Below are 12,703 nucleotides of genomic sequence, written 5' to 3'. Positions count from 1 at the left end.
TATTAGTAAGTCGGGGGAATTTGGTAACTTCACCCACCCTTTACCTACATTTGGTCATGTGAAGTGTTTTATCCATAATGAACTGGATACATGCACCTTTTAGCGTAAATGAGTCGTTGTAAATTCACAGACAAAATGGACAAATCCTTCTATCAAGTAAAAAAGCGATTACATGTAATCTGAGCCAAAAGGGAAGCCCAGGTGAGAAAGGAGAGGCCCCAGAACTCTGCTATTGATTGAGTATTTTTGGCTTGTGCACGTTAATAATGTAGTATAGCCAATGTTTCTAAATTAAACTCAAAACCGTACACAAAGTCATAAGATGAAAGGACTTGAGTGAAATGTTATTCTGACAAAGCTTCTGCTTAAACATTACACACACACACACATCTATGATAGCATCTTCTGTGTTAGCTTGTTACACTGGTATTTTGCTTGCCTTTCTTCACAGGCCTAGCAGTGACACACTCCCGCACTTCACCTTTACGTTTAGTTGGGGCCTGAACACAAATGATAACAAACACGTGATGGTGCTGGTGATGAGTGACACTTCCAAAACTGCAAAGAGAAAAATCACTGCTCCTGAAAACTATGAAAAAAATGGCAAAGGCTGGTGGTCAGAAGTCAATAGATACTCACATGGCTTGAATGTTTCCTTCCTGTCAGCCTCGTTATTTATGTCTGTGTCTCTGTTTATTTACTGCTACAGAAAGAGATTTGAAATCAGGTTAAAGCAAACAAAGATATGGGGTGACTGACACATGTTTCCAATGATTGGAAACACACAGTCTGTCATTACTCTCTCATTCGGCTATCTCACCCACCAGAGGCAACATGGAGCTGTGGGGCGTCCTGCTGCTCACTCTGCTCGCAGAGACTTTTGCTGCAGACGGTGAGTAAAATATTGCAAATGAAGGTTTTAATGTTCAGAATGCATTTGTATGAAGCAGAAAGAGTAGAACTGCTGGTTTCTGTTACTCCAGCAACTACTCCAGTGTAGTATGGTCATGTTTGTTTTAGTGGGACTACTTCAGTGTGTCAAATGCTATGTATTACATGCAGTTTAATTCGTGAGTGCCAGGTCTGCACAAGTAAATATTTATCACATTGAAGATTGGTACTAAGTACTATGTTCATTCTCAAATAATTCAAATTTTTTAAATATATGGGAAAAGATGGCCTTTAAAAGGCCAGGATATAATAGCCATTACAAAAGTTTAGGACGCAAAGTTATAACTTCAATTTCAATAGAATAATGTGCACAATAGCAAATTCTCATGAAGAATGAAGTGGAACCTGTGACTTTTTGGCTCGATAATTTAACATTTCCAAACATCCAAACATTAATTGGAATACAAACAGGATCCAAGATGAAGAAGAAAAAAAGACAGAGCCAGCTACAATATTAGAAGAAAATGATCTCAGTAATTAAGAGCAATGTAGCAGTAATCAGCTCAAATCCAGTTTTTCTTTTTGTCTAAAGGGAAATTCTATTTGGACAAAGGTGGAATAGGAATACACAGAAGCATTATAAAATACATAAACTAAAAAGAGACATTGACTTTAAATCTGTCATTTTATGTGGAGAGTCCTGTGTGGGCCGCTGTGAGAATGGCTTTGACTCTCAGAGGAGCTGCCAGTGCGACTCCATGTGCAAGTATTACAAGAGCTGCTGTTCTGACGTCGAGGTCGCCTGTGGCAGGATGAGTACGAAACTTCTCTGCTTGTTTGTGTGTAACAGACATCAGTCAGATAGTCACTGACTTTAATCTCCCCTCAGCCCGTGGAGACACGTTCGCGTTTCCAGAAGATGGTGATTACGAGGAGCTGTTTGACAGTACCACCTCATCCCCTGGACGTTCAGCACAGTCTGTTACTGTTGGGAGTCATCAGCCGGAGCCCACTCAGCTCCCCGAGCCAGACTTTAGTCACAGACCACAGCATCGTCCAGCGGCCACACTAGAACTGACCAAACCATCACAACTGGTTGACAAAATTGTCCAGAACATCTCTGTTAGACAGATGACACCTACTTTAGACACAGTGCCACCTTCACATAGGGTCCCCATCACAGCTGAAAGCCAAAAGGCCGACTCAGCAGATGAGACGACTGCTGTTCCTGTCACAACAGATCCCACTGCAGCCCCTGACCCAGATGCCGAGGTCTGCAGCGGGAGGTCTTTTGACTCTTTTATGCAGCTGAAAAATGGCTCTGTATATGCTTTCAGAGGTGAGCGACAGATAGTCCCATCCCCTGATATCCCCTTAAACTTAAATCCCCTTATGGTTTATCTTGCACAATGTCTGCCACTTGTTGTAGCACAGTTATAAGGAAACATGTGATCTTTCTATGTGGGCGTAATATTATCTTGTGTATTTTAGGGAAGTACTTTTTTGAACTGGACCAGAAATCGGTGCTTCCTGGTTATCCAAAACTCATTCAGGACGCTTGGGGCATCAGTGGACCTATTGATGCTGCTTTCACTCGTGTCAACTGTCAAGGGAAGACCTACATCTTCAAGGTGAAGACCCAGAAAGTTATTCTCCAGTTATTGGTACATCAGACTATTGCTGCAATAAGAAAGTAATATTAAAACAATTTTCAACAGGGAAACAAGTATTGGAGGTTTGATAATGGTGTACTGGATGATGGCTATCCTCAAAACATCAGTGTGGGCTTTGACAAGATTATTCCTGATCATGTAGATGCAGCGTTTGCCCTCCCTGCTGCGGGTCACCATGGAAAAGAGAGGGTTTATTTTTTCAAAGGTTTGATACAATATAATCCAACATTTCAATACAATATTTCTGAACACACGATCACCTGGAAAGTATTCATTTACCCTACATAAACTTACATCTTGTTGGTATCTCCAGGGGACCAGTATTACATGTACGAGTTTTTACACCAGCCGTCCCACGAGGAGTGTTTCGCTATGTCTGAAAGTTCTCCGTCCACACTGTTCAGGCGTTACACCAATGTATACTACAACAACTATGAACGTGTTTTCAGCGAGCTCTTCTCTGACTGTGAGTTGTTACTGATCAATTGTGCTTGTTTGGAGTTTGTGGGAATAATTGTTTCTCGTTCAACCTAATGTTTTTCTAACATTTCTTAGTGCCTCAGCATCATGACCCCCATCACTTCATTGACAAGGACTGGAAGGGCTTCAAGCCTCCAGTGGATGCTGCCATGGTTGGAAGAATCTACATCAGTCGCCGGAGGTGGACACCACCACGCAGCAATGGCTACCAGCCAGACCAGCAGTGGGGTCAACAACAAGGACAACAGTGGAACCAGCAGTACAGGCAACAGTGGGGTCAAAGCAGGCAAAGCCGGTCTCCCTCCTGGACCTCCATTGCAGAGCAGGGGATGAACATGGGTCAGCATTTTGCTGAAAGGGGGATGGAAATGGGTCTAAGGTTGGCAGAGAGGAGGATGGAACTGGAGGAGAGGCTTGGACGAGATTGGGACAGACGATGGGATCAAGACTGGAACCAGGACAGAAGGAGAGATCGATACAGACAGGACAGCAGAGGCAACTATGACTCCAGGGATGACAGGTCGTACTGGGGCGTGCCTCGGAGGAGTCTGCCCATACAGAGTGTCTATTTCTTCAAAGGAGGTAATGCAGCAGATTTGTTGGCAAAGTAATTCAGGTCGCTCAGACAATATTGGTTAAAAGATATTTATTCTCTGAACAGCACAGTTCAACTGGAATCATGTCCACTATCTGTGCCAAGACAAACTTGAGATAGCAAACCCATGATTGATTAACCTGTCTCTATTTTTGCTAGTATTTGTTTATTTTTTCATTTATTTTAAAATGTCAAAATGTAAGAAACAGCAAAAAATGCACATAGGTTCTTACAACTCCAGGTGCTCGACCAAACCCTGCAGCTGATCTTAGATTTAAGAACACTAGGTGGTTTCCATTTAAGCCTGCACGTTTTAGCTTTTTCAGATCGATTAACGAGAGACAGCACCTGTGAAATGAGTTACAGGTCACAGCAGCTGATATGTGACAAGAACGCACTATGTTTATCAACCCTACCCCACTGCTGTCTCACCACACAAAGCCTCTTATTAGTTTCATATGCTGTATTTTAACTCACAAAAAAACTGTGAAATGTGTTACAGGTCACAAACTTTTTTTCACCCTTACATCATATGTCATCCTGTTTATGATTGGTCTGTGATGAAAGTTTCAAACTATTTATGTTTATTGACTAATTGTTTTATATTTTAGACTTTTACTCTCCAATTAAGACCAATGGCTACTTGTCTAACTATTCTAAGAAATATAGAATGACTGTTCTGTTTTATGGGTTTTCTAGACAAATATTACAGAGTGGACCTCAGGACTAAGAGAGTGGAGTACGCCGTACCTCCATATCCCAGATCTATTGCCAAGTACTGGCTCGGCTGTTCAGACACAACCGGAGCAGAGAAGTAGTTTCAAATATGTTCGTTTTTTTATTATTGTTTTAAGTTTGCATATAACATTTCATTTCTCTCTCAGGCTGTGTTCGTAGTTAAAAGTGTAGCATTTAACTATCTGCTGAACATCTTGAACAAATATTGCAGGCCAGTCAAAGTCCACACAGTGCTCACACAGCCAAAGTCCAGCTGGTCGAGTTTTTTAACTCTGTAGTTATATCAGCTCTCCTCATAATCACATGACCTATTTTATTAAACATAGCTAATGAAAACAAGCAGATGATCTCAGCACTTCCAGCAGTCTGAAAGTCAGAATATACATTTTTGGTCGGAATTTTTAAAAGTCTGTGTTTAATAAATTTGTAGCTTTCTTAATTTGTGCTGTAACATTAAAGAAATGTTAAATTGGAGTGACATTACTGCCACACATATAGTAAGTGACTGATATATTCTAAATCATTTATGTCCAAATCCAAAAAGGTTAATTATCTAATGATTAATTCTGAACACATATACACTTATGACACAATAGAGCAGGTAATAAAGTCATGACACACGTCCAAATATATTTTTCTTTGGGTAAACAAAAAACAATTTGTAAATTGCTATTATGTTTAGTCATTCAAACATATTGTTATGCCACTGTCAAACCAGAGGTCAGAGGTCGGCGACCGGGGGGGTTCATGCTCAAAGGCAGTTTTACAACACGGCTATAGATGTGAAAAAATGTTTACAATTTCAGTTTCCTGACATCTTATGACCAGTAGAAAATGATAAAATTGCAATATGCTGACAGAACAACATTATTACATGTCAGTGGCATTTGCACAGATGTCCACAGGAGGAAATGAGTCACATCTTTTTGCATATCTACAATCTTTTGCAACATGTCCTCCAAAATTAACAACTAAAAACATTACTGTCATTTGTCATTTTTCCTTGTCTTCCTGTTATAACCCAGATGTTCATTAGTGTTAGATTTTCCATTAAAAAAACAAATCTCAATCCCACGTCTCCATGTCTCTCTCTTCCAAACATAAACAGAGATGCAGATCCTACAGTACTTGCATGTTACAGTCACAAACTTAAATGCTGTTGTTAGGAGAAATTACTGAAATATCACACAAAATCCTGCAGTTTTTGTCACAGTGCTTTAGCCTATAAGCTGCAAAATGCTGCATATATGTCAGTATGTAAACTGCACTTACATTACACCTACAGTAATAAAAAATGTACGTGTGTAAATTACTCAAATTGCCTTTTTCCATTTGTGCCTGTTGTAATTGCAGAAAAATAAATACTGCATGCTGTTGTATTTCATCAGACCTGCTGACATATTAGTAGCTCAGAAGTTATGAGGGTTTAATTATGACATTTTCATAGCAGGGTTCATCATTCACACTGACCACTGCAACTTTATTGGCGATAACCTCAGTGAGACTCCCAGGGTCTCCTGCTGGGCCCACAGTTAGGTAGTCGCTCTCAGTTTGTCCTGCAGCAGGCCGAGCACCCTGCTGTGTGCTTCCCTCAGCCCTGAGGTCTGGTCCTGAGTCAGCTGGAACTCCCTCTGGTACACTCTTCAATATAGATGACAGTGGCCTTTTTGGACTGCTGCTCTCTGACGATGGTGCATCATTAGCACCCCTGTCAGGCGACTCAGCAGCAACATGCTTCCTCCTGATGGGCTTGGATACACCACCCTCCCCTCCAGACGGCCCTCCCTGCTCCCACATACTTGCCCGAGCTCCAAGCTTTCTCCTGGGTGGTTTGGTAATCCCTTCACCTCCCTTGGGTTTGGGCTTTCCAGGCTCCTGATCCCTTTGTCTCTGCAGGCTCCCAAGTCGGCGTAGCATGGCTTGAACAGGACCTTCGGAGCTCGCCTCGGTTTTTGACACCTGTCTCCCTGCCCTACCCACTGTCACATACACTGTGGTGACCTTATGTGACCCCTCCACCTGAGCATCTGGGCCAGATGTTTGCAGCTGTGTCCCTTTATTAGCAGCTGTGTTGGACATAGTCCGTCTTCGTCCTGATGCCCCAGGGACCTGCATGTTGGCCCAGGATGGAGTTCTTTCATCCTGGTCCACTGTCTCACAGCTTGAGTCCTGGTTGTCTACTGCCGGCACATCCACCTTATCTTCCTGCTCCTCACCATCAGCTGCATCCTCCTCCCCAGTTCTAGCTGCACCTCCTTGACTTTGAAGAGCAGAGAGCATCAAAACCCCCCAGTTTGTTTTAGATTTGTTGCGTGAGCCAGTACTGGGGTCTTGAGCTGAGCCACGACGCTCCTTTGGACTAAAGCGGGTGCCCTCAGCAAACGAGACAGATGGACGCTTGGATTTGGCGATGCTGGAGGTGCGTGGGATGTTGAAGGGCGAAGTGATGTCCTCACTGCTGAAGCCTGATGGGTCTAAAAACATGTTACTCTTTGAACTCAACTCCTGGAACTCGCCACCTGCCACCTCTGGGATGTCTGTCAAATAGAGAGAGCAAGAACAGTCAAAAAAAGACAAAGACAGATGTTGCATTTCTGCTCACAACCTAAAGAGGGCAATATAAAGTTTGATGAATTATATCCCTGCTCCCACCTTCTCTTGGAGGGACACAGTAGAGAGCCTCTCCCTCCTCCTCATCACTGTCAAAGGATGAACCCTCAGTGACCCAGCCAGAAGAAGGGGGCTCAATGAAGCTGTGGTTAAAGGTCAGCTCTGGGTCATGATGAGATACTAAGTGTGTGGCAAAAAAATAGATCAGAAATACAAAAGATAAAGTTCCATAGTAAGTCTATAAATCCACTAACAAGATCCATTTCGTTTCCCTTTAAATCAACTATTAAACTATTAATTTGCAATTTAAGGGCATGAAGACGTGAATTTTGTTCCGTTTGATGTTTGTAGTTCCACTGAAGCATATTCCCCTGCACATATTTCACCACTAAAAAACACAGGGACATTTTATAAATTTAAAAAAAGATATATCTTTTCTAATTTAGGTTCATAAATCCTGCATTGTGTTTCATTTCATTTTTAATTTACAAAATATGCCGTGCTGTCTTTGTATACAAGTAGAAAGACAGACTCTTTATAGGTTTGTTCTGGTAAGGACTTATGGCAACAGGTACTCTTTTGTATTTCCATTGGGCGACTGTGGTGCAGGAAGGTATACTGAGCCCCAACTTAGTTGGCCAGCTGCATAGTTGCATAGCAGCTCCCCCATCGGTGTGTGATTGTGAGTGTGAATAGGTGAATGAGAAGCAGAGTAAAGTGCTTTGAGTGCCAATAGGTAGAAAAGTGCTATATAAGTGCAGACCATTTACACCTGGATCTAGGGGCTGCATTAAAGTGTGTTTCTTTATTACACTGTGAATACTGTGTTTTCACACTGACCAGTGACACGGGGCAGACCAGAGGACCAGTTAGAGATACAGGGGAGGGCAGCACCAATGTTAGCCAGGACACTATAAACATGATATTTCATCCGAACTGACAAGCCTCCATCAGCCAAAGTCGCCCTAGAAGAAAAAAGGTTTATATGATAATAATTACATAAGACTGCACAATGCCACACTCCATTTGATCCTCACTAATTAAAATCTTTGATATCAAATATCATTTCAGCACCTGATATGATAATACAAGTTAATAAAATCTCCCATAGTTAATTTGATAGAAAAGACTGGCAGAGGAAGCTTTTTGATCCGTATGGACTATGTACATACAGTATCCTCAAATGCTCATTTTTGACACTGAGCAGTGTAGTTCAGTTCTGGCTTGCCTCTATGCTAAAACATAACATTGATAAAGGTAAATGAGATCCAGACCTGTCTTTGCCATCAACAGGTCCTCCTCCACAGCAAAGACAACAGCAGAGCACAGCTAAGAACATCAGGAGTAAGGGCACCAGCACACCTGCTAGCACAGCAGATCTGGCCCCTGGTACACATACACACATAAAGAAACATGTGAGGCTCATTAGGATCATATAATAACCCAGGGCAAACTAATGTACACATCAGTGGATGGAAATTGAATTAGTACCATTAGGGCAGAGTCCAGTGACTGGGTGGCAATTGACATTGTCGCCGCAGTCACACACAGAGGAACAGTTGAGGCCAAACTGAAGGGCAGGGCAGCTGCTGTTACAGCTGGAAAAAAAGAATGAGGTAATTACACCTCCACAGTAAATCAAACTCTGTGTATGAACGATGAATCATGATCTAAGTTAGTGCTCAGTGACAATGTAATGTGCCGTCATAGAGCAGAAAACCAAAGGGACCTTAATGGATGTAGTGCATGTTTTAACCTTAAATTGCATGCAATCTACATTAACAATAACAATACTGCCAACTCAGTTTTCTAAAGGATATTCTACTGTGGGTTTTAGCTGCTCAAATTATAGAGCTGTCATGGGTTGAAAAGTCTCAGGTTTAAGAAACAAAACCAGATTCATATGAATCATTTAATGTTTCCTGAGGGTTTGTCCACTGAGTTCTGATACATAATTTAGGGGTAAACAGTCCACACTTGCTCATTTGCTCATATCTTATGATGTAATATAAAATAAACTCAACTATGATGCATCCAAGTACTGTAGTTTTTTTAGGGATAGAAAATAGGTCAAAAGCACATGTTCATAAAGTGGTTTTGTAGTTTTTTTTTTAATGTTTTTTATGTTTGTTACAAACATATCTCAGTTTTGACAAATTATGTAGTTACTGTGTTTTAGGTTTGTAGGTTATTACTGTGGTATTATTGGTTTGGCCCCGTTAGGTCTGCTTAGTTACAAATAGTGATAAAAATGTGGCACACATTGTGTCCATATTTTAAAGCTTCTATCTCAGTTTAAATATTTGCACAAACTTTTACTATAAGTGCTCTAACGTCAAGCAACCTCAAGAAAAAAACACTGTATGCTGACACTGTAGCCATATTCATTTTAACGGAACAGAACAGTCATGACTAAAAAAAGACAATGAAAGATTTATTTAAGGTTGTGTGTGAAATGGAGCCCGTCCAAAGAGAAAAATTGTTTCGTTTTGTAACTCCTCACCTCTCCCCCTGAAACCCTGGCTGACAGACACATTTTCCTGTCACATGATGGCAGTTACCATGGAAACAGGGACTGCACAGGAAGGTGCAGGCATCTCCAAACGTCCCGTTAGAGCAGGTCTCATCACACCTGGATAATGGAGCAATAACCAACGACATATATAATGAGGACATTTCTAATTCTAAACCTCAATGTCACTAGATGTTTTGTCCATGTGTTTTGTGTCCCACACACTAAGTTTAAAGACTTATGAACAATGTAGTACCCTATAGTCACACTTACCCTGATTCCACAGTCTATAAAAAGCACACAAACAGCACACTGTACAATGCTAGCTATGTTTGACATGGGAAGCATTTTAAAAACCTTTAACTTTTACCCCAGACTACAAGGAACATACAACCGGATTTGCCTGTGTAAGCACATTAACTTACAGCCACTTACACTGAAGCACATGTAGCTTGTTGAAAATGAATAGTACTGTAGTTATGATGAGCAGGTTAAAATTGTAGGTTAATCTATTAAATGGAAAAAACTGGTTAATCCACATGATTCTGTCTGGGTTTGGTTGTCTGACTATAAAATGCAGTTTGGTAGCCAATACTCAGGAGTTGGAATTTCCCAAAGCTATATGTACAATAAGGAAAGGCTCCTGTTCCTGGTTTTTCGAAAAATCAACACAGGATGAAAAAAACTAACATTTTATTAGGAAATGGGAAATGACGAATAATCATAATGAGAAATAATAAAGCAAAAGAAATTGATACAAAGGTCATATCTTCTAGCATATGTGATTTGTTGGTCTAAATGGTCCTGTAACTGTCAATGTAACTTTAAGTACAACATGTTCAAACACACACATGCATCACACCTGGGTCCGATCCATCCTGGGTCACAACTCCAACATGCCCCAGTTCTTGGGTCACAAGGCTCATTATTCTTGCAGCGTGGACACTTCTCCTGGCAACCATCACCGTAATAACCGGGCGGGCAGGGTTGGTCACATCGTGTACCGTTCCAGCCGGGCTCACAGGCAGCACAGGAACCGTCAGTGGCAGAGCAGACCTGATTGTCTTTACAGTAACCACAACTAAGGATGGGAGATACAGTCAGAAAAGCCAGGCAGAGTTAATTAAAAGTTATGAGTTATAAATGTTATGAGGCTCAGCAAACAAATAAACACATATTACCTCATTGTACACCCACTGCCATATTTCCCAGCTTCACAGGGCTGATTGCAGAAGTTGCCCTGGTACCCTGGGTGGCACAGGCATTTCCCATTGACAGGGTCACAGCTGCTGTGTCTAAATTCACAGTTACATTGCTGGTCACAGTTCAGTCCCCACCAGCCTTCCTTGCACTCACACATACCACTCATCTGATGACATGGCGACAGGTTGCAGCTGCAGTTGTGGGGACATTTTATGCCCCAGTGGCCTCTCTGACACTGACACTGGCCTGTTACCTGGTCGCAGCTGGTGCCCACAGAGTTCCTGGTAAAGCAGTTGCACGGCTTGAAGCAGGTTGCCGCCCACCAGCCTTTGTTGCAGGTACAGTTTCCATGGACAGGGTGGCATTGGCCATGGCGGGCACACTTGCAGGTGTACTGGCACAGGGGACCCCAGCGGTTTGAGCTGCAGGTGCACTCACCAGTGACAGGATGACAGTGACCATGTGGGTAGCACGGACACACCTGACGACAGTCTGACGCCCAGAACTCAGGAGGGCAGCCTGATAAGCAAAGTCTCATGAAACATCAACTGTGCTTTAACAAACTCAAGGTTTATCTCGCAGCCTTTTTGAGGGTACAATCCTAAGATTGAATTGATGATATTGGTGCTTTCACTTCAGTTGATCTAAATGCATCTTTTAGCATTGGTTGCATGCAAGTAATTATCTGTATAACCATTTTGCAGTAGTGACTTGATATTTAGAACCAAATTTCTATAAATTTAGAAAAAAGGGATTAATGAGCATATACAGAGGCTAATTAACAGGCGGATATAAATGCACTTAATTTTCATCAGTATCATCTTATTAGGCCCCCAATTGTACTTTTACACAATAAAAATGTAAAATTCTGTGCAGTTTGCGCATTGTAAATGACAATACAGACACATTAATGAATCAATGCTAAACAGTTTCTCTTGTTTATAGTGACTCACGTGTTTTACAGTGAGCTCCATAGTAGCCAGGTGGGCAGCGGCACACTCCAGGATATACACAAATCTCATCCTTTAGACAGGCCTGCTCACCCTCACACACAGCTGCACATACACACACATACACACACACACACACACACATTAAAACACATCAGTGAATGAGAAAAAGTGGAAAATAAATAAAAAATGTAGGCCGTGAGAAGAGTGCTTTCCATTAAGACTCAGTAAACTCACGTGTGGTGCACTCGTTACCCTCTTGACGCCACCCAGTGCAACAGACCAGGCTGGAGGGATCACTGAATGAACAGAAAGTATTCAAAATATGCCTGACAAATCTGAAACTTAGCAACTAAAACATTCTGTTATATAACCGGGAAAGATAATCTACAAACACAAACAGGAAGAGAAGAACTACATTTTAAATGGATTAAAACAAGGAAGTCACACATCTATACTCCTTGAGAAGGTGGAGCTCCATTAGACATTCATTCACATATTATTAAAATCAAAGTATGATAGAAGCAGTATTAATATCCTAGGATGTCTAAGTCATTTGTAGTGAATCGGTCCTACTGGGACAAACAGTAAAAGTTAACATGTGTGAAGGATTGGTTGAAGTGTACCTGATACTGCGACAGACGTTCTTTCCAGCAGGATCCAGGGTGTGTGAGGAAGACAACCAGCAGGAGAGCAGGACACTTAGAGCCCTGAGGAGAAGCTTCATCTCCACACCAGTGTGAAACCAAAAGCTGGGACCCAATGTCTTTATTTGTCCTGACTTTTCTTTCGATTTCTTCAACTTGTTCTCCTTGCAGTCAGACGAAAGCACAATGAGAGGCAGTATCTCTTTCTGTCTACACTCCACCCTTCCCTACTTCCCCTTTTCTCCCTGTTTCTCTCCTGTGAGTCGTCTTGCAGCTCCAATGCGGCCAGAGAGGTCGAGGCTCCCAGGTTTCCTCTTCCCATTTCCTGGGGAAGTCAGAGCCACTTCCTTCAATTCAGCCAAATGGAGAGCTTTTTAAAGATGGTAGAACACTAACACACTAAA

The 12,703-nt window shown here is 41.8% G+C and overlaps 2 protein-coding genes across 2 annotated transcripts; one reads left to right on the top strand and one right to left on the bottom strand.

Moving 5' to 3' along the window:
• The first annotated feature begins 701 nt into the window (after positions 1-701).
• vtna (vitronectin a) lies at positions 702-5,446 on the top strand. Its single transcript, XM_067507533.1, has 8 exons — positions 702-892; positions 1,588-1,707; positions 1,781-2,230; positions 2,383-2,522; positions 2,610-2,769; positions 2,878-3,030; positions 3,120-3,626; positions 4,339-5,446. Exons 1-8 carry the CDS (start codon positions 835-837, stop codon positions 4,455-4,457), a joined length of 1,707 nt encoding a protein of 568 aa, XP_067363634.1. The 5' UTR covers positions 702-834; the 3' UTR covers positions 4,458-5,446.
• Positions 5,147-12,522, bottom strand: scarf1 (scavenger receptor class F, member 1). Its single transcript, XM_067507523.1, has 11 exons — positions 12,279-12,522; positions 11,890-11,951; positions 11,656-11,757; positions 10,681-11,221; positions 10,362-10,580; positions 9,491-9,619; positions 8,479-8,585; positions 8,262-8,373; positions 7,828-7,952; positions 7,030-7,167; positions 5,147-6,914 (listed from the first exon to the last, which is right to left on the bottom strand). The coding sequence occupies exons 1-11, from the start codon at positions 12,377-12,379 to the stop codon at positions 5,794-5,796; spliced, it is 2,757 nt and encodes a 918-aa protein (XP_067363624.1). The 5' UTR covers positions 12,380-12,522; the 3' UTR covers positions 5,147-5,793.
• Positions 12,523-12,703: the final 181 nt, after the last annotated feature.

This window comes from Channa argus, chromosome 6 (assembly GCF_033026475.1).
Source record: "Channa argus isolate prfri chromosome 6, Channa argus male v1.0, whole genome shotgun sequence".
NCBI lineage: Eukaryota > Metazoa > Chordata > Actinopteri > Anabantiformes > Channidae > Channa > Channa argus.
This window is presented reverse-complemented; position numbering and strand designations above follow the sequence as displayed.